Here is a 19,605-nt window from a genome sequence, read left to right on the forward strand (position 1 = left end):
AGCAACGGGACAGCAGGAAAACATGTCTTTATATATGGATGCCAAACCTCCACTTCGCCCCGTTGTACGTGGAGAGTTAAAAAAACAAACAGTTTGACGGAAGCAGTTCAGAAAAGGAGCTGAAATCCCCAGTAGTGACCCAAGTCTCAGTCAGAAAGAGACAATCCAAGTGATGAGCAACAAATAATTGATAAGAAAAGTCTTATTTACTAGTGATCTGCACTGTAAAAAATCCAACTCACAAAAAGTTAGACTAATGATTATATTTTAGTTAACTGGACAATTAAATGTAAAAATGTTGGCTTTACTAGAGAAAAGACATTGGTTCAACAATCGTTGGACCAACCTAGTATTGATTGTAAATTCGATTTGTAAATGCAAGTTAACAAGCATACAAGTTGGGTTGGAGGTTGGAGCATGCGCACTGTAACAACCACGAAGTTGGCGCATGTGCAGTGAAGCGCGCCAACACCGAACAGACTGGACAGACGAAGGAGCCATTTTGAGCGTCTGCATGCGAGACCTACGGGTTATCTCGCGTCCAACGTGTTTCTTAAAGTCATCGTTTTATGTAAGTAATAAGTAGGATATATGCATTTATTTTGAAGTCGTTTGTAAAAGTAGTAAGTATATTGATCGCAGAGCCCTGGTTACGGCTAACGTTAGTAATGCACGGTATGATTTTTTTCCACGAGTTAAGTTTAACTGTTAACAAGTCTCCTAACTTAAGCATTTAAAATGTTTAGAATAGAACCTGTGGTAATTTGTTAAGTTAAGAAGAAGTTCAAAATCGCCACTTATTATTTTAAACTAACTTTATTTAATTTGGGAACTTTTGCAATAACGTGACACCAAATAAATATTTTAAAGTCGACTCTTTATCTTAAATTTAAATTCACATATGCGTTACAGTGGGCTAATATATAAATTTCACATTTCAGACTGAGCTCAAAGTCAGTGAAAATCTGCACATTTTTTCCTTGTGCCCTTCGATGCCTGGCTAGGCTTTCTCACGTGTTTCCAGACTACTCGACGGAGTCGACAAGACTGCAAACGTCTCATTTAAAGTAAGTATCATTTTATGGAGTTGATTTTGATTTGATATCATTTACAGATACATGCGCAAAAATCGATGAATTTGATAGAATTTGCAAATGTATTTATTTTGCTATCCACAAACATGCATTTCAACTTGTGTCTGCAATGAATTTGATCGAATTCTAAGTACCACAAATAGTAATACATTTATACAAAAGATAAGAATTGTATTCACAAACATGTCTTTATTTGAACAAATCTCTGGACATTCATTTAATTCTGAATTTCACAGACACAATTTTAAATGTTTTTTTGTTTGTGGATCGCAAAGATCTTCACAAATTTGACCAAGTTTGACCAAATTTTTTTAAATTAAATGTAAATAATGAATACGTATGTGTTTGCACGGAAAGAAAAATCTGGCTACACGCATATGTCCACAAACGTTCTTTTATAAAAAAAAAATATATACACATCACACAGACCGTGGCAGAACACAGACAGGGCATGTATGCTTTGGTATTTAATTTGGGGTTTTGAGGTTACACGCATACAGTTCTGCTCTAGCAGTGGCCTTGTGTTTGCATTTCAGATTTCGGCACTCATCAGCACATGCAGTGCAAAATATGCAAATTTTCACACTCTGCTCAAGATGTCCTTCTGAAACACATTAGACTACGACATGGAGGAGGAACAAATTGGCCCTGTTTTTATGACAATTGTGTCTGCACCTTCAAAAACCCAAGTTCACTTAAATCACATCTTTCCAAAATACACAACACAAGAAGAAAAAGAATAGAAAATTCCACATTTTTGTGTGATTTGTGTGATTTCAACGAGATCTGCACTGAAACCCAGTTATTCTCTCATCTTGGAAAACATCTAAGGAATAAAGAAACTCTTCTGTGCCCCTTTCAGAGATGTGGATTAAAAACAAACAATCTCTCAACCTTTAGCAGTCATAGAACAAGAAAACATAAAAATCACACCATCAAAGATTTCAGATTAGTACGTAAGGAATCAGAAAAAGACTTGGATGACACAGAGCCTGAGGTGGACCGTGATCTTGATGTAGGACCTTCATCACATGACCAAGAAGAATCTACAGAACAGAACACAGAAAGTGTTGATGCTGAGACGCGTGAACATAAACTTGCGCATCTTTTTCTTTCTATGCAAACTGTATTGCATATTTCTAAAAGTGCAATACAAAAAATAGTGGAGCAGTTCCATGACATTTTCTATTTTTCTAAGTTCCTTGCTGTTGATAAAGTAAGAGAAATACTTGCTAATCATAACATATCAGATTGTCAGGTTGTCCAAGACTTTACAGATGCAATATTTCAAACAAATCCTCTTCTTGTAACTACATCTCCACGAGGCAAATTATCTACAGATTACAGAAGAAATTTATATTTTAAAGAGCAATTTGCAGTGATTGAACCTACTGAATATTTGTATGACAAGTCCAAAAAAAATTCTTATGTTTATGTTTCTATTACAAAGCAGCTACAATGTTTATTAGGCCATAAAGAGTTTATAGACAAGGTTGTATTTAATCAGGAGTCTTTGCCTGGCTATTACAAGTCTTTTCAAGATGGAAGATACTACAAAGAGAACAAACTGTTAGGTGAAGAGGAGATTAGTATTTCTTTAGGGTTATACATTGATGACTTCGAAGTCTGCAACCCTCTCGGCACCTCAAGAAAGATACATAAAATTACTGCTGTATATTGGGTCGTTCTGAATTTACCATCAAAAAGTCGTTCCACTCTCAATTTAATTAATCTTGCAGCTCTGGGAAAGAGTGATGATGTGCGATTGTTTGGCTATGAAAAGTTCCTCGACCCATTAATAAAGGATGTAAAGTCCCTGGAACAGGTGGGGATATTTGCTCCAGCTTTACAGCAGTACATAAAGGGTACTGTGTTTTGCATTTGTGCAGACAATCTTGGTGCCCATGGCCTTGCAGGCTTCCAAGAAAGCTTCATTGTTGAGAAATTTTGCAGATTCTGCTTAATATCTCAAAAACAAATTGCCAACACTGAGCCTGGAGATTTTTTGTTAAGAACTCCAGAACAACACAACTCTCTGGTAGAGGAACTTCAAAAAGGTGACCAGCCCCAAAGTCTGAATGGTGTGAAAAGGGAGTGTGTTCTCAGTAAGCACTTATCCTACTTCCATCCAATCACAGGATTTCCTGCAGATGTTTTACATGACTTTTTTGAAGGCATTATTCCTGTTGAACTATCTCTGTGTCATAAGGACTTGATTTCAAAAGGATTTATATCACTAGATGAACTGAACATCCGTATCAAGTCATTCCCTTACAAATATGCGGACCGTGTAAATAAACCTCAGAAAATTCCTAAATCTAGTTTTGCCAAGGGAACAATTGGTGGCAATGGACACGAAAATTGGACACTCTTGCGATTGCTACCTCTCATTATGGGAAGCAGTATCCCTGAAAATGACCCGGCGTGGGAGATTTTGATGGACCTCAAACAGATTGTAGAATTGGTTGTATCTACAAAGTTTTCAGAAGAGACATTATGCTATTTGGAGGCTAAAATAGCAGATCATCGGAAGTTACTCACGGAGACATTTCCACATTTCAAAATACGACCAAAACACCACTTTGTCGACCATTACCCACACCTGATCCGCTGCTTTGGGCCATTAGTGGAATTATGGACCATCAGATTTGAGGCTTAGCACAGTTTTTTTCAAAAAAGTGGTGCACGATACCCACAATTTCAAGAATGTGCTTCTCACTCCGGCAACAAAGCATCAGCAAATGTCTGCATATTATTTAGAAGGACATTCTCTCTTCAAGCCACAGTTATATGTTGAAAACGTTAAAGTGGTTGAGATCAGTTCTTTAGATACAACACTGAGGGTAGCAGTCACCAAAAAATGTCCTCATAAGAAAACGGTTTCTTTATGCTCTGATGTACGTCTCCAAGGTGTCCGATATGTTAGGGACATGATCATTTCTGCTGGCCAGTGCAGTGGTTTGCCAGAATTCTTTAGGATTGTTAGTATTATGATTGATGAAAACAATGTATCATTTATCTCTAAAAAAACTTTCATCCTGGTATTTGGAACATTACAGATCATTTGAACTTACTGAAAGCAGTCACGCACGCATAGATATTCTGGAGCCTGAGTCTTTGAATGATCCCAACCCACTGCAAGCATATAAAGTAGGAGGAAAGCTGCTGGTATCTCTAAAAGTTTTTCTCTATTAAAAGGTAAGTGCTTTATTGTTGTTTTTTAATGCCTTGTCTAGTTCATAAGAAAAAGTAAATTTACGTGCAATTTGTAAATCTTGTTGTGGTGAGCAGTACGAGGTTGAGGGCCTTGAGAGAACGGCGTGAGGCCAGTGGTGTGATTACTGATGACCGACACCTGCGCGATGCACCAGTCCTGTATCTCTCATGGAGAAGCGGAAGCATAAAAGTAGGAGCGATGACAGTGAAGGACGAGAGTTCACGATTGTAGCTCCTACTTTTATGCTTCTGCTCCTCCGTGAGAGATACAAGACCGCTGCGTCATGCAGGTGTCGTTCATTAGTAATCACACCACTGGCTTTGTGCCATTCTCTCACGGCCCTCAACCCCGTCCTGCTCATCACACTTGTATTGTCATAGTTTACACAAGCTTAGTGTGTAAAGTTGTAGTTATGTCTTTCTCACATAAAAACAACATATTTAGGATTTCTTGTCTCCACAGAAATGTGGCTTCGGGTTTACATCTCACCCCAAAACATTAGGAAGGTCCAACTTCCCCAACTGCCAGCCTCGGTGGATGATTTACAAGCAGAGCTGAAATCGAAGTTACAGCTTCAGGGAGAGTTTTTGCTACAATATGAGGACCCCGACTTTGGAAATGAATTGCAATTGTGCAATTTATCAGACATTTCTGAACTGCCTGCTGAAAAGGCTGTGTTAAAAATTGTGTGGGACAAAGATTCATCTGTTCTGGATCAGTCTGATGCACAATCTGTTTCCTCACTTGGTACTGTCAGTGTGTCCTCATCTGCTTCTCCTCAAACCCCATCAGCCATCATTCAGAGCAATTTGAGAAGTACATCACAGTGGCCATCACCCTTTCCAATTCCTACTTTCTCATACGATGTCGAGCTGAGGCTTCACAAAGGAAATGACGCTTATGAGCAAACAAACAAAGCTTTAAGTGTACCAAGAGAAATGAAGTCACACATTTTGGAAAAAATTGCATAGACAATATTTGCTTTGAAAGCATATCCACGCCCTGAGGAAATTGAAGATGTTGCTTCTGCACTTGTACTGAAGCATCCCTGCCTTACAGAGCCAGGAAATGGCAAAGGATTTGATGGCTGGAAAATGAGCATAAAGTACAAACTTGGTAATTACAGATCCAAACTCCGTTCAGCTGGTTGCAACGAAGTCAGTATCAACAGGAAAAGAGGAGGTGATGGGGCAAGTGCTGTGAAAAAGGCCAAACGAGGAGAGGTTAATTATATGCCAGATCATCCTAAAGGCCAGTCTGACGATTCTCTGGAGGAGGAAAGGCTCATCTTGGTAGAGGAAATGAAGAAGAAAACCAAGAATGAAGTGCTCATCAATCAGAAAATGAGCTTGACTTTCTCCCTCCGACGAAAAGAGATTGTGGAAGTAGTGCCAATGGTATCTGAAGTGCTGGAACGATGGCCTGCAGTGTTTCTTCCAAATGAGGTAAAATAAATTAGGTTGAAGTGGAATTAATTGGCTGTAGATGATCTTTAATACGTGTTATTGTTCTGTTGCTTGTAAATGTCTGTTGTAACCCATTTGAAGCCAGTTAGACAATGTTTCAACCAAGACCTGTTTTATTTCTATCAACAGTTATGTGATGAATTCAAACGCATCACCAGTGTGGACCTCCTCAAGACCTTCAGAGCGTCAATACACCAGCACACTCCGCAACTCCTCAAGCTATACAGAGCAAGAAAGGGGGCATTTGGAACAGAAATGGAAGATCTTCTCAACAAGCTTGATCAGCAGGTAACTTGTTAATGTCAAAGTTACCAATAGATAGATGGTTTTAAAAACAGATTTATCAGAGCCATTTGCTATTTTATTTTCTGTAAAGAACATTTTCGGAAGATATTTTTGAAGGATTATGACAATGTATGTCAAGTGTTCACTTGCTGATTAGACCGATTTTGTTTCTGAACTTACTGCATACAATACTGATTTACTATTTAAGCCATGTAATTTGATTCATTGGCTCATTAGCAGGGACTCTATGATTTCAAACATACATGCAAACTCATAACAAAATTAAATTAATAATAGTGCATTACAATATTGGTTTTGTTTTGTACCCATTTTTTTTTAGACCACAAATATTGTGACTCACAGAAAGCAAACCGTCCTGGAAGGTCTCCCCATTTTTCTCCGTGAAGATTCCTCTGCACTTTTTAAAACATGCCTGGTGAGTATGTTTCATTACTTCAACAGATATACACCATCTTGCAATACATGACCATGAGTGACTAATGGGAATGGGAATTTTTGTGTTAAAGGGATGGTTAGAAGTAATTTCAACCTGGGGTCCTTAGCACCATGACATCGAGCCAAAACCCCCACAGAAGCTTTTTTGCCCTTGGTCGAACATTATTAAAAGTAGAGCTTATTTAGAGGGGGGTGTTTGACTCTCGGTCATGGTGCAAAGGACTCTAGGTTGAAATTACTCCAAACCACCCCTTTAACAGTGAACAGATTGTTTTAAAGATTCATTCGTTTTTTATTAAAAGTATATTTTTGCAAATACACCATGATTTAGTCAATGATTGGGAATGCAATTTGTTACAGTTAATAAGCCGGCCTCAGTCACCAATCACTTATATTTTGTGATAGATTTTGCAATGAAACTGAATAATGACTGAAAATATACCATCTTGTTTGTTATAAATGTAATGCTTTTTTGTGGTATAGCTTATTCAGGGCAGTACAAATTTGAAAAGAGCCAATTGTATTTTGTGTATTTACTATATAAAATGATAAACATCTTGCAGATTCTGCAAGTGGGATGCAAACTTTAGAGCACATTGTATAGAATTACTTAATAGTTCCTTTTTTGTTGTTGTTGTTGTTTGTTGGTGTCAAGTGATACTGATTTATTATTTTTTTATTATTATTAGGACAAGACTCCAGAGGACAGACAGACCAGAGGGATGAAGGTGGGAATCCTTATTATAATTGAAGATGATGCCACCCCCACCACACTGCCCAGTGTCACAAAATTTGCTGTTGTGTTGGAGGAGGTGATTGTACTGAAAGATGCTCCAGACTTGCAGTCTGCACTTGCATACCTGTTCGGCCTTCTGTTCGCCTTGGATTTTGAGGACCCAAAGCAACTGAAATACACTTTCGAGGTTATTGAGAAGGGAGATGGGCACTCATTGTTCTGCTAGGGTACTGTCCCTCAAAACTAAGCTATTACTGTGAATTGTTTTTGGTTCAACTGTAAACTTGAGGTTGTGAAAAACATTGTGGCACTGTTTCAGCACTTTAAGCACAAACGTGAAAGGAACACGCTGTCTTTTTGGGACTTTAGCTTTTTCACCATATCCACCAGAGTTAGATAAGTCCATACATACCCTTCTCATCTCTGTGCGTGCTGTAACTCTGTCTGACGAACCCACAGCTAGCCTAGTTTAGCACAAAGACTGGAGGTAAATGGCTCCAGCTAGCATACTGCTCTCAATAAGAGGTCAAAATAACACCAATTTTCCTATTTACGTTTTGATTTGTATAGTCACAGCGTGTACAAATAACAAGGTCACATGAGACACAGCCATCTTCTAACCGTATACATACTGGGAACTATATTCTCAGAAGGCAAAGCACTGCTATTCTGTGAAGTGATTTGCTTGCAGCACCTGTGTTGAGGAGCAGAGAGTTCGCTCAGAGTGTTGCGCTTATCACTCCGCAGATTATTAAATTTAAAGTTGCTGGACATTAAGCTGTACTATGCTCTATTTTTTTAAATACAGTTTTATTTTTATGGTTAACTGCCTAAAAAAATACGGGTTTCAAACCTGTCTACATATGGTCAAGACAATAAACTACATAAAATCGCACCTTTGTAAGATATCAGTCAGCATTTGAACTGCTATGTGTGTATTTTGTAGTTTTACGTATGCATCATTACATTATTCAAGTAAGCTCCAAGCCAGTACCTGCATTTAAAGTTGTAATCCAATGAAGATCGCAGCAAACCAGTGTAGTTTACCTGGACTCGGTCTTGGCTAAGCCTGAGGTTCATCACCGCCTCCTCCATTATGAGTAAATCATAAAAACAAAACCGAGCAATTCTAGCTCCACCTATCCTATCCTGGCAGGACTGTCCTCTCGTCAGCGCTCTTCTCGCACCGTTGCTATGCGACAGAGCGCTAATCGGAAACACCTGGTGACGGAATTAGGAAATCCTGTGAAGGCGGAGCATCTCACGCACTTCGGAGGTCTGGTCTTCGAAGTCCGTGGCCTTCGAAGTGTTCACACTCAACTTTGGGACACAGCTAGCGAGTTCCTTTTAACTTCCTTTCCCTTAACTAACGTGTTAATTTAAAATGTTAAACATATCACATTTGGTCCTTAAAACTTTAAATGTTCTAACACTTTATTTTCACTTAAGTCAAGTGAAAATAACATTGAAAGTTGAAATGTTATTATTTTCTAAGTTTTTTTAACTATAAAAACTCAATCAGCTAAACAAAAGATCTTAAGTTGAGGGATATGTGACCTTACTCAGTGAATTGAGTTCAGTGAACTACTTTGTTTAAAAGTTGACTAAACTCAAAAAAGCTGTGCAGCAAGTTGCCTTGAAATTTTAAGTTATGTCAACTTTTCTTTTTTTACAGTGTGGCATTGATCACAGCCATCCTAAGCCGAGGCGGGTGATCAGAAGAATCCATACATAAGGTAGCAAACGAAGATGGCCCATACACACTCCTCCACGCAAAAACCGAGAAGAGTGGACAGCATTATTTAATCCATCCGTGCACTGGTTCCACCAATGGATGAAGTGTTTCCCGTACAAGCCTTCCGCATGTTGAGACTCTCAATGGAGTCACAGGAAGCGCTTTAGCTTAACAGCTAGGCCGCCCCATCTTCCATGTCGTCTCCTGCGCCTTCTTGCTGGTAGGGAGCATGGCCTACAGTGCCGTGTCATTGGTCTTGCTCAAAGTCTCGCCGTCTCTGTCACCATTTTTAGACCGTGGTTGCTTTCTTCTCACCATTTTTGTTCATCCGTGATTTCACGTAGAGTCAACTGGCAGATAATCGACTGTAATAAATATAAATCTAAAAAGAAATAATGACCAAAAGAGGTCGGGAGCTACATTCACATGCACCCACTCACGCCATGCGTTATATAATTAGTTTTAATGCATAAAGGGTAATGGTTATTATCTGGGGTAAAACATACAGATTGCTGAGGGGCAAGTCCTAGAAACTGAAGCAGAAATAATTGGTGTCCCCGAGATCCATGACACATGCCACTTCTTGATCAGTGACTCGGTGGCCGATCCAATTCCTCTGCTGGTAACGTGGATGACCTGGGACCTCAATTGCAAATGATCTTGAACTTGTGTGCAAATGTTGTTACAAAAAAAATTACAAAAAAACCCTTTGTCCTAGAGTCCCCCAAACTATGCATTTTGTTCCTTTTTGACCCCAATGGGCTAGTTGCATATCCCCACCATCTTGGATTTCCGGTCTTGCGACTGTGCATAGATACTTCCGGTTGTGCTAAATGCCATTGCAGAGAACTGGAGAAATCCAAATATTACCTTCTACATGTTTACAGGATTTATAATATCACTTCAAATGCAAATAAGATCTATACTGCTATTATTACTATACTATAAATGTTAACTGAGCCAGTGCATTTGAAACTTATGTATGTTTGGGTCCGGTGAATGAATGAAATACACTAATGTTAATTCCTACTGTTCACAAAATGAAAGTTCAACTCATGGTGTGTACTCACAGCTACATAATTTCTTTTTCCCTTACCAATTATGTAAATGTACAAATTACTTATTTCGAAAATGTTTGTATTGCTTTATCATAAATCTCTGAGAGTCTCATTTGACAGTCGGAAACCTTATGATCTTATAGATAACAGTCAAAATCAGCTCTCCGAAAATGTAAAGTATTGCACATTTGAGTGGTTTGTGTTTGAATGAAAAGATCCCTGTGGACTGATTAACCGCTGGCGCTGAACCACATAATCAACGGATGAAAGAATAAAGCAATCTCCACGTTGTATCTTGATGAATTTTTCACACAGAGGTACGCAACAACGTAGGGAGGATGTTTTCTCATGTCTTTGATATACCACTATCTGCTGTTTAATTTGAAAAACATTAATTATATCCATCTAGCCAAGTTTCATATGTAAGTTTCCCTTAAAATAAATGCGAGCGTTGCAAGACCGGAAGTAAGTATGCACATACTTGAGTCGCCAAAGCTCAAAACATACTAGGTGTCAGAAGCCTCTGGTTTCTTTGAGATTTTTCTATGGGAATCTGCAAGGTTTTTTTCCTTTTTTTTTTTTTTTGTAAATTTATGAGTAAATTTATATCAAGGTCTTTGGCATCACCACTGCACCATTAGAGCTGGGAACAGATTCCAAAGGTTGGAATTGATCCCATCAAGAGAAATCAACTCCATATTCAGAGCCTTTTTCAGTTCAGCAAAGCTTATCTATGGGTGCCTCTCAAACAGAAAGCTGCATCTTACAAAGACTGCACATATCAGGAAAATAAACTAAAAGAAAAGGGGTCTGTACTGAGCTCATCTGAGCCTTACATTTGAGAAGCACTCATTAATTCCTCTTGCTCGCTAATAGTGATTAAAAATCTGATTCGATTCCACAAAAAGGTTCTATTTCAGCAGCGAAAAAAAAAAATGTAAATAAAAAAAGCAGAACCACAGCGCATCTCACAGCAGCTTGAATGATTCAGTGTTTTGAACGAATTAGTTGAGTCAAAGTTTCAGTAGCCCATGCATAAACATCTGATGAATCAGTCATTTGAACAAATTGTTTTAATGAACAATTCAATGAATCACTCATCACTTGCCGTCACCTATTGTCATTTTAATTTCATTTTCTTATTTGTATATTCAAAAAAAATATTTCAAACAGTCTCATTTAGGCTAAATGTTTTAATTTGATAACGTAGCTATAGCCTAACAACAATCATATTATTGTAATTGAGTTTATAGATGAAAGGGGTCATATGATGCGATTTTTATTTTATGTATCTATTTGTTCATGTATAAGATCTGCAGAGTTAAAAAGCTCAAAGTCTTCCACAAAAGGAATTATTCTATCTAAGGGTGCTTTCACACCTGTAGATCGATTGCTTTGTTCCAAAACAGAGATTAAAATTATTACAATGTTGCTTTTTATTTTTGGTGTGGTTTGCTTTCACACAGCAAAGTTTCTAAATGGACCAAAATTGTTAACAGTTACTACGAAGAAGAGCAATAAGACAGCATTATAAAATGAAAAAGGTGTGCTTTGATTTTAAATGGTGAAGATGTCCTCGCCCACAGATATCGCCTGCGTCCCAATGTGCAAACTTTCCATCCTAAATTCTATGTGATATAATTAATTTCAATACTATTTAGGGCAGATTTCGTTTTCAATCGAGCCGAGACCTCCTTGTTCAGGTGATCTTGGACCAATTGTTTTGGCGCGGATCCAAGCGCGATTGCCGTGTTCACATACGCCCAAATGAACCAGGGGGGAAGCGTGCCAGGTTCTGAAACAACGGGCCAGGTATGAAAGCACCCTAAAGCCTGGAACACACCAAGCCAACGCTTACGAACTAGTGGCAACGAAAGAAGACTGCAGGGTTGGCTCACGTCGGCAGCTTCTGGGTCCAGATTTGCCCTGACACACCAAGCCGATTCTCGACACCCGACGGCCAACTAGCACGTCCGTTCTGCGACTGCATAGGAAATACCTTTCCGTACCAGCAGGTGGCAGTAGTCTTGGCAGTAGTTACTCAAAGCTGGAAACCGCAAGAAGCTACAGAGATCCAAAACATATACAAAGAAAAAGCATATCAGAGTCTCGCTATCCACAGACGGATTTGTGATATTTCGGAAATGTCAACGTTGCAAATGGCACTGGCGTTGTCAGCACGAGAAATAATCAAGAGAAATGCAAACAAATGAGAAAAGCAAGTATGTCCCCAATGACTTCGTTGTTTACTTGCTTCGTCACCTCCGTTTTTTTTCTTCTTTTTCTTTCTGATCTTCGCTGGCTGAACAGCCAATCAGAATGATCAGTTAGCCCGACTGACTGACAAGCCCCGACGCCGATTCAACATGTCGAGTCGGCCATTACAAAGCTGACGAGGACAAATTTCAGCCGACGGTGCGGAACACACTGAGAAGACTTAGTCGGCCGATGCACGAAAACTACCCGACAGCCGACTGTCGACTTGCTTGAGTGTTTCGGCATTATATGAGTGGCTTTGGAATATAAATCGCAGCACGTTTCAGAAAAGAAAAAAAAAATGCGACTAATATTTGTGAAAAATATCACAGGAGATTTATAACGAATAACAGATTGTGAATAACAGAAGGATATACAGTCAAACCAAAAATTATTCAGAGACCAGATATAATTTTTTATATTTTTTTAGTGGGTGCAGGACACTATAGTTCATTTATGTAAGTGAGGATAGCAAAATAAAGTAAACTGTGACAAATTATACCCAGAAATTCTTCAAACAGTGGACTAACAGTAAAACTGATACAAATTTGGGACCAAAAATTATTTAGACCAAGTATGGGGAAAAAAATGAAGTTCAGGTTTGCATGAACCTGGCTGACAGCATGCCCAGGAGACTACAGCCTCTCATTAAGGCTAGGGGTTGCCCGACTAAGTAATGATAGTTGTGTAAATACTGTCATAATAACAGCTGTCTGAATAATTTTTGGTTGATTGTAATCCATTACATACCTTTCTATCAAAGTTATCTAACATTATCAAGATTAGTATGTTCTGACACAGTTTAACTATGAGTTCTTGTCATATTTTATTACCATCTTCTAAACTATAGAGAATAAACTGTGATAATGTGAAATGTTGAAGGTGTCTGAATAAATTTTGGTTTGACTGTATTTAATAAATGAAGTCAACCAGCTAACATTACACATACTCTTTTGGTTTCTGTACCCAATATTTAAAAAAATTACAAATGCAATAAAATATCGGTATCGGTACTTGGTATCGGCAAGTACCAAAAATAAAAGTATCGGTATTGGGCAAGTACTGAAAAAAGTGGTATCGGTGCATCCCTAGTAGACTAAGTATGTGTGTTAGATAAATAAGTGTATGTGTGGAGGTGGAGGAGTGTGTTTCATGATTAACAAGAAATGGTGTGACCCCAGTAATATCTCCACTCTGTCGCGCTCCTGCTCGCCTCATCTGGAACATTTATCTATTATTTGCCGCCCATTCTATCTGCCCCGGGAGTTTTCATCAATCATCATCACTGCTGTTTACATCCCACCACAAGCTGACACCGGTTTGGCTTTGTCCGAGCTTCACGATGCGCTCAGCGGCAACATCAACAAACATCCTGACGCTGCTGTTATCATCGCTGGGGACTTTAACAAAGCCAACCTCAGGCAGGTTATGCCAAATTTTTATCAACATGTATCCTGTCCAACCAGAGGACCGAATACACTGGATCATTGCTACACTCAGTTTAAGCATGCCTACAAAGCTCGCTCACTACCGGCTTTCGGCAAATCTGACCATGCTGCCGTTTTCCTCACACCGGAATATAAACAAAGGCTCGTTCAAGAACCCCTGGTGCAGAGGGTGGTGACGCGCTGGTCCGCCCACTCAGAAGCCATGCTACAGGCGGCTCTTGATGACGTAGACTGGGACATGTTTCAGGCAAGTTCTTCTGACGTCAACGAGTTCACGGATGTAGCATTAAGCTTTGTAAACACGCTAGCCAAGCAAGTAACTGAAACAGTAACTATAAGGACCTTCTCTAATCAGAAACCATGGGTGGACAGTACAATCCGTGCAGCAGTAAACAAACACACTGCTGCATACGACGGCAGTCTTTTGTTGGGAAACATGAGCGAGTACAAAGCATTGTGCTATGCTCTCCGACACGCAGTAAGAGCCGCCAAAACTCCGATACAGGGAACGAATAGAGTCACATTTCCAGCTCAATGACTCCCGACGCATGTGGCAAGGACTAAGAACCATCTGTGCCTTTGGAAATAAATCCTCTGCAGAGGTGAGAGCAGATCCGTCGCTGGCTGACGAGCTAAACACTTTCTACGGCCGCTTTGAAAGCAATCTGAGCAGCGCACGTCTGCCGATCAGCGCGTCAGGAAGCAGCAGTCAGAGCAGCGATAATCATGTAATCACCGTGTCGGAGGACGAGGTTCAGAGGGCTCTAAAGCGAGTGAATGTCAGGAAAGCAGCCGGACCTGATGGGATTTCTGGCCGTATTCTGCGGTCCTGCGCTGATCAGCTCGCTGGTTTGTTTACATCCATTTTTAATGAGTCTCTTGCTACATCGGTGGTTCCCACCTCCTACAAAAAATCTGTCATCATCCCTGTGCCTAAGAACAATAACCCCTCTTGCCTGAATGACTATCGTCCAGTTGCCCTCACATCAATAGTCATAAGGGCTTCGAGGGACTGGTTAAAAACTTCATCTGCTCCTCCATCCCGGATACTTTGGACCCTCTTCAGTTTGCCTATCACCCCAACAGATCCACTGATGATGCCATCTCTCACATCCTGCACTCTTCTCTCACACACATTGACAGCAATAACAGGAACCATGTAAGGCTGCTATTTATCGACTATAGCTCAGCTTTCAATACTATAGTCCCCATCACGCTAGCTTCTAAACTCATGGACCTCGGCCTGAATTCTTCACTATGCAACTGGATTCTTGATTTCCTCACCGGCAGACCTCAAGTGGTGAAAGTAGGCCAGTTCACCCTAACTCCATCACCCTGAACGTAGGAGCCCCACAGGGCTGTGTCCTGAGTCCCCTGCTCTTCTCTCTCTACACACATGACTGCGTGTCTTCCCACAGCTCCACATCTAGTATCAAATTTGCTGATGATACTGTGGTTCTGGGCCTCATTTCCAACAATAATGAGACAGCATACTTGAATGAGGTAGAGAAATTAACATCATGGTGCCAGGACAATTGTCTCTCTCTGAATGTCAGCAAAACTAAAGAGCTGATTGTTGACTTCAGGAGGAGACAGCAGCAGCCCTATACTCCTCTTATGATCAGCGGGACCCCTGTGGAGAGGGTGAGCAGCTTCAAGTACCTCTGTGTAAACATCTCAGAGGACCTGACTTGGACTACCCACATTCAAACACAAGTTAATAAAGCCAGGCAAAGACTGTACCATCTGAGACAGCTGAGAAAATTCAGGGTTTCACCTGCAATCCTGAAAACTTTCTATTCAGGGGCCATAGAAGTGTATTGACTCAGTGTATATCAGTGTGGTATGGGAACAGCTCCAGTCATGACTGCAAAGCCCTGCAGAGAGTTGTGCGCTTAGCTGAGTGCATCTCAGGGTCTGCTCTCCCCTCACTGCAGGACATCTACCTCAAACGCTGCAAAAGCAGAGCTGTTAAAATAATCAAGGACTCCATTCACCCCAGCAACCACCTAAACACAAAACCACCATCCTAAAATCACCACCTCACCCTGATGGCAAAAACCGAGAGACTTAGGAGGAGTTTCTTCCCCCAGGCCATCAGGCTCCTAAACTCAAAACCAGCCTCTTAACATCTTCATGTCTCCACTTAATAATTCACTTTATCAGTAAGATATTCATCATTCACTACCTCACATTGACATACTGAAAGTGTCAACCTGTTTGGCCATTTGCCTCTTGTACATTCCTGTGTATCTTAATATTTAAGACTACAGTATAATGCACATATGCACATTGCCTCTTGTACAATCCTGTGTATCTTAATATTTAAGACTACAGTTTACTTTCATGCACATTATTTTCCACTATATATTTAATTCTACAGTATACTTCTCTTTATATATTTTATTCTTATATTTTTATTGTTTACTTTTATTTCATTCTTTCATAGCTATATTTATGTATATTTTCATCTGTGTTGTATTCTTTAATAATTGCACTGTCCATGGAGTGGACCTGACTCACATTTCACTGCTGGTTATATATGCTCTATATAATTGTGTATGTGACAAATAAAAATCTTGGATCTTGAATCTTGAATAGTGCTGTGTGTTCCACAGTTATTTTCAAATGTTCACTAGATGGATTGCCTGGGGGAAGAAACTGTTCCTGTGTCTGGTCGTTCTGGTGCTCAGAGCTCTGTAGCGTCCTCCAGATGGCAACAGTTCAAAGAGGAAGTGTGCTGGATGTGAGGGGTCCAGAGTGATTTTGCCAGCCATTTTGCTCACTCTGGATGAGTACAGTTCTTGAATAGAAGGGAGGGATGTACCAATGATTCGCTCAGCAGTCCGGTCTACCCTCTGTAGTCTTCTGAGATCAGATTTGGTAGCTGAGCTGAACCAGACAGTTACTGGAGTGCAGAGGATGGATTCAATGATGGCGGGGTAGAACTGTTTCAGCAGCTCTTGTGGTAGGTTGAATTTTCTCAGCTGGCGAAGGAAGTACATCCTCGGCTGGGCCTTTTTCACAATTGAGTCAATTTAAATGTCCCACTTCAGGTCCTGAGAGATTGTGGTGCCCAGGAACCTGAATGACTCCACTGCAGTCACAGTGCTGTTCATGATGGTGAGGGGGGGAGCAGGGGGGGTTCTCTTGAAGTCCACTGTCATCTCCACTGTTTTGAGTGTGTTGAGCTTCAGGTTGTTGAGGCTGAACCCAGAGAGCCAGCTCTTTAACCTCCTGTCTGAAAGCAGACTTGTCACCATCCTGAATGAGGCTGATGAGTGTGGTGTTGTCAGCAAATTTTAGGAGCTTGACAGAGGGGTCTTTAGATGTGCAGTTGTTGGTGTACAGGGAGAAGAGCAGTGGGGAGAGAACGCAGCCCTGAGGAGCTCCAGTGCTGATTATATGGGTGCTGGATGTGTATTTTCCCAGCCTCACTAGCTGCTGCCTGTCTGTCAGGAAGCTTTTTGATCCACTGACAGACGGAAGTGGGCACGGAGGAAGTGGGCACGGAGAGCTGAGTTAGTTTGGGCAGGAGGAGGATTGGAATGATAATGTTAAAAGGCCGAGCTGAAGTCCACAAACAGGATCCTCACATAAGTCCCTGGTCAGTCTAGATGTTGCAGAACATAATGCAGTCCAATGTTTACTGCATCGTCCACAGACCTGTTTGCTCTGTAGGCAAACTAAAGAGGATCCAGTAACGGTTCAGTAATGTCCTTCAGGTGGGCCAGCACCAGTTTTTCAAATGACTTCATGACCACAGACGTTAGAGCCACAGGCCTGTAGTCATTTAGTCCTGTAATTTTGGATTTTTTTTGGAATGGGGATGATGGTGGAGCGTTTGAAGCATGAAGGGACTTCGCACAGCTCCAGTGATCTGTTGAAGATCTGTGTGAAGATGGGGGCCAGCTGGTCAGCACAGGATTTCAGACAGACTGATGTAACACAATCTGGGCCTGGTGATTTTTTCCTTTTCTGCTTAAGGAAGACCTGGCGCACCTCCTCTTCACTGATCTGAATTGCAGGTGTGGGGGAGAGGGGGGTTGCAGGAGGTGTGAATGGTGTGAGCGGTTGTTTGGAGAGGTGTTCAGGGCAATTGATTCAACAAGGTGCTGAAAGCATTCTTTAGAAATGTTGGCCCATATTGATGGGATAGCATCTTGCAGTTGATGGAGATTTGTGGGATGCACATCCAGGGCACGAAGCTCCCGTTCCACCACATCCCAAAGATGATCTATTGGGTTGAGATCTGGTGACTGTGGGGGCCATTTTAGTACAGTGTACTCATTGTCATGTTCAAGAAACCAATTTGAAATGATACGAGCTTTGTGACATGGTGCATTATCCTGTTGGAAGTAGCCATCAGAGGATGGCTACATGGTGGTCATAAAGGGATGGACATGGTCAGAAATAATGCTCAGGTAGGCCAAGGCATTTAAACGATGCCCAATTGGCACTAAGGGGCCTAAAGTGTGCCAAGAAAACATCCCCCACACCATTACACCACCACCACCAGCCTGCACAGTGGTAACAAGGCATGATGGATCCATGTTCTCATTCTGTTTACGCCAAATTCTGACTCTACCATCTGAATGTCTCAACAGAAATCGAGACTCATCAGACCAGGCTCAAAATTGCTTAAATCACCTTTCTTTCACATTCTGACATTCAGTTTGGAGTTCTGGAGATTGTCTTGACCAGGACCACACCCCTAAGTGCATTGAAGCAACTGCCATGTGATTGGTTGATTAAATAATTGCATTAATGAGAAATTGAACAGGTGTTCCTAATAATCCTTTAGGTGAGTGTTTAAAAATTGTTTGCCCAAAAATATACAAAGTTTAATCTTCTTGATAAAAAAAGACTGTTCTACTCTTAATATTGTGTATTTATATTCTCTCCTTTAATAGTAATATCATTCCTTTATTTGATGCTTACACAAAGGAGCTGGCACAGGCCTGCAGAAAGATTTTATTGTCATCAGATGCAGCTTTGCACACTGCCAGCATCTAGAATGATTTTGATCAACATTTTAGTGTTCATAGCAGAGGGCTTTCTTAACTTGTTATATTTTTATAAATTGATGACATTTTGTAGGCTTTGCATACACATAAAAGCCCGACACCATAGAGAAAAATTTCGTAATTTGCATGATTACGACATGGCCTTCAAATTGCTTTGTTTTTATTGGCTTTTTATGAATTTCTATAAAACCCCGCCCATGAGTCGTGGACGGTATTTTTCCAGTTTCTGAAGGTCTTCTTGATGAAAAAAACAGAGCAGGCTTTACCGTCTTTAGTTTAGTCTTTGTTGGCATCATAAAATTCTTGTGTGTAAAAGGATTCTGCATCAGCCCGGGCTGATGAGAGTTTATCCTGTGGCTTCCCTCATTTTACATCTTGATGGGAATACTGTCACTTCTTCAAAATACCAGGGCGTAGTTTGTGCTAAAATTTGTCATATTTTTTGTCCAGCATGAAGCGGATTTGATCTACAGGAGTAATAGGCAAATCAGAAGTGTACTGGTAAATATCATAGCCACGACTTCCCCACAGGTTTTGCCTGTACTGACAAGTGAGCACATACTGCCACCTACTGTGTGTCCTCACAATCTTTCATTTGCTCATTTGAGCTGCCTCAAATACTTGTTTTAGGTAATGCCAGAGCATAACATTTGGTGAAAAAAATACTTCAAGCCTTACTAGTAATGTTGTAACACAAAACTCCAAGAAAACACACTGTTGTCAAACCCGTTAATGTAAGGAATAATAAATTCGGCACACCGCAGGTGGTGATGCGGCCACAATAAAGACATTGTTCAGAGGTTGTATATTTCAAGACATTGTCAAAT

General features: G+C 40.4%; 2 protein-coding genes across 4 annotated transcripts; both read left to right on the forward strand.

Annotated features, from left to right (window-relative positions):
- The first annotated feature begins 232 nt into the window (after nt 1-232).
- Nucleotides 233-4,273, forward strand: LOC122137184. Of its 3 annotated transcripts, none has more exons than XM_042722904.1 (3): nt 233-675; nt 942-1,067; nt 1,631-4,273. In XM_042722904.1, the coding sequence occupies exon 3, from the start codon at nt 1,651-1,653 to the stop codon at nt 3,751-3,753; it is 2,103 nt and encodes a 700-aa protein (XP_042578838.1). In that variant the 5' UTR covers nt 233-675; nt 942-1,067; nt 1,631-1,650; the 3' UTR covers nt 3,754-4,273. The 3 variants fall into 3 exon arrangements, with proteins under 3 accessions (XP_042578838.1, XP_042578837.1, XP_042578840.1); XM_042722903.1 differs by having other exon boundaries at nt 233-571; XM_042722906.1 differs by lacking the exon at nt 233-675 and having other exon boundaries at nt 774-1,067.
- A 385-nt stretch (nt 4,274-4,658) lies between these two features.
- Nucleotides 4,659-7,773, forward strand: LOC109086684. Its single transcript, XM_019100989.2, has 4 exons — nt 4,659-5,756; nt 5,907-6,065; nt 6,403-6,498; nt 7,208-7,773. The coding sequence occupies exons 1-4, from the start codon at nt 5,406-5,408 to the stop codon at nt 7,478-7,480; spliced, it is 879 nt and encodes a 292-aa protein (XP_018956534.2). The 5' UTR covers nt 4,659-5,405; the 3' UTR covers nt 7,481-7,773.
- The last annotated feature ends 11,832 nt before the right edge of the window (nt 7,774-19,605 follow it).

The sequence above is a fragment of the Cyprinus carpio genome, chromosome B4 (genome assembly GCF_018340385.1).
Source record: "Cyprinus carpio isolate SPL01 chromosome B4, ASM1834038v1, whole genome shotgun sequence".
Taxonomy (NCBI): domain Eukaryota; kingdom Metazoa; phylum Chordata; class Actinopteri; order Cypriniformes; family Cyprinidae; genus Cyprinus; species Cyprinus carpio.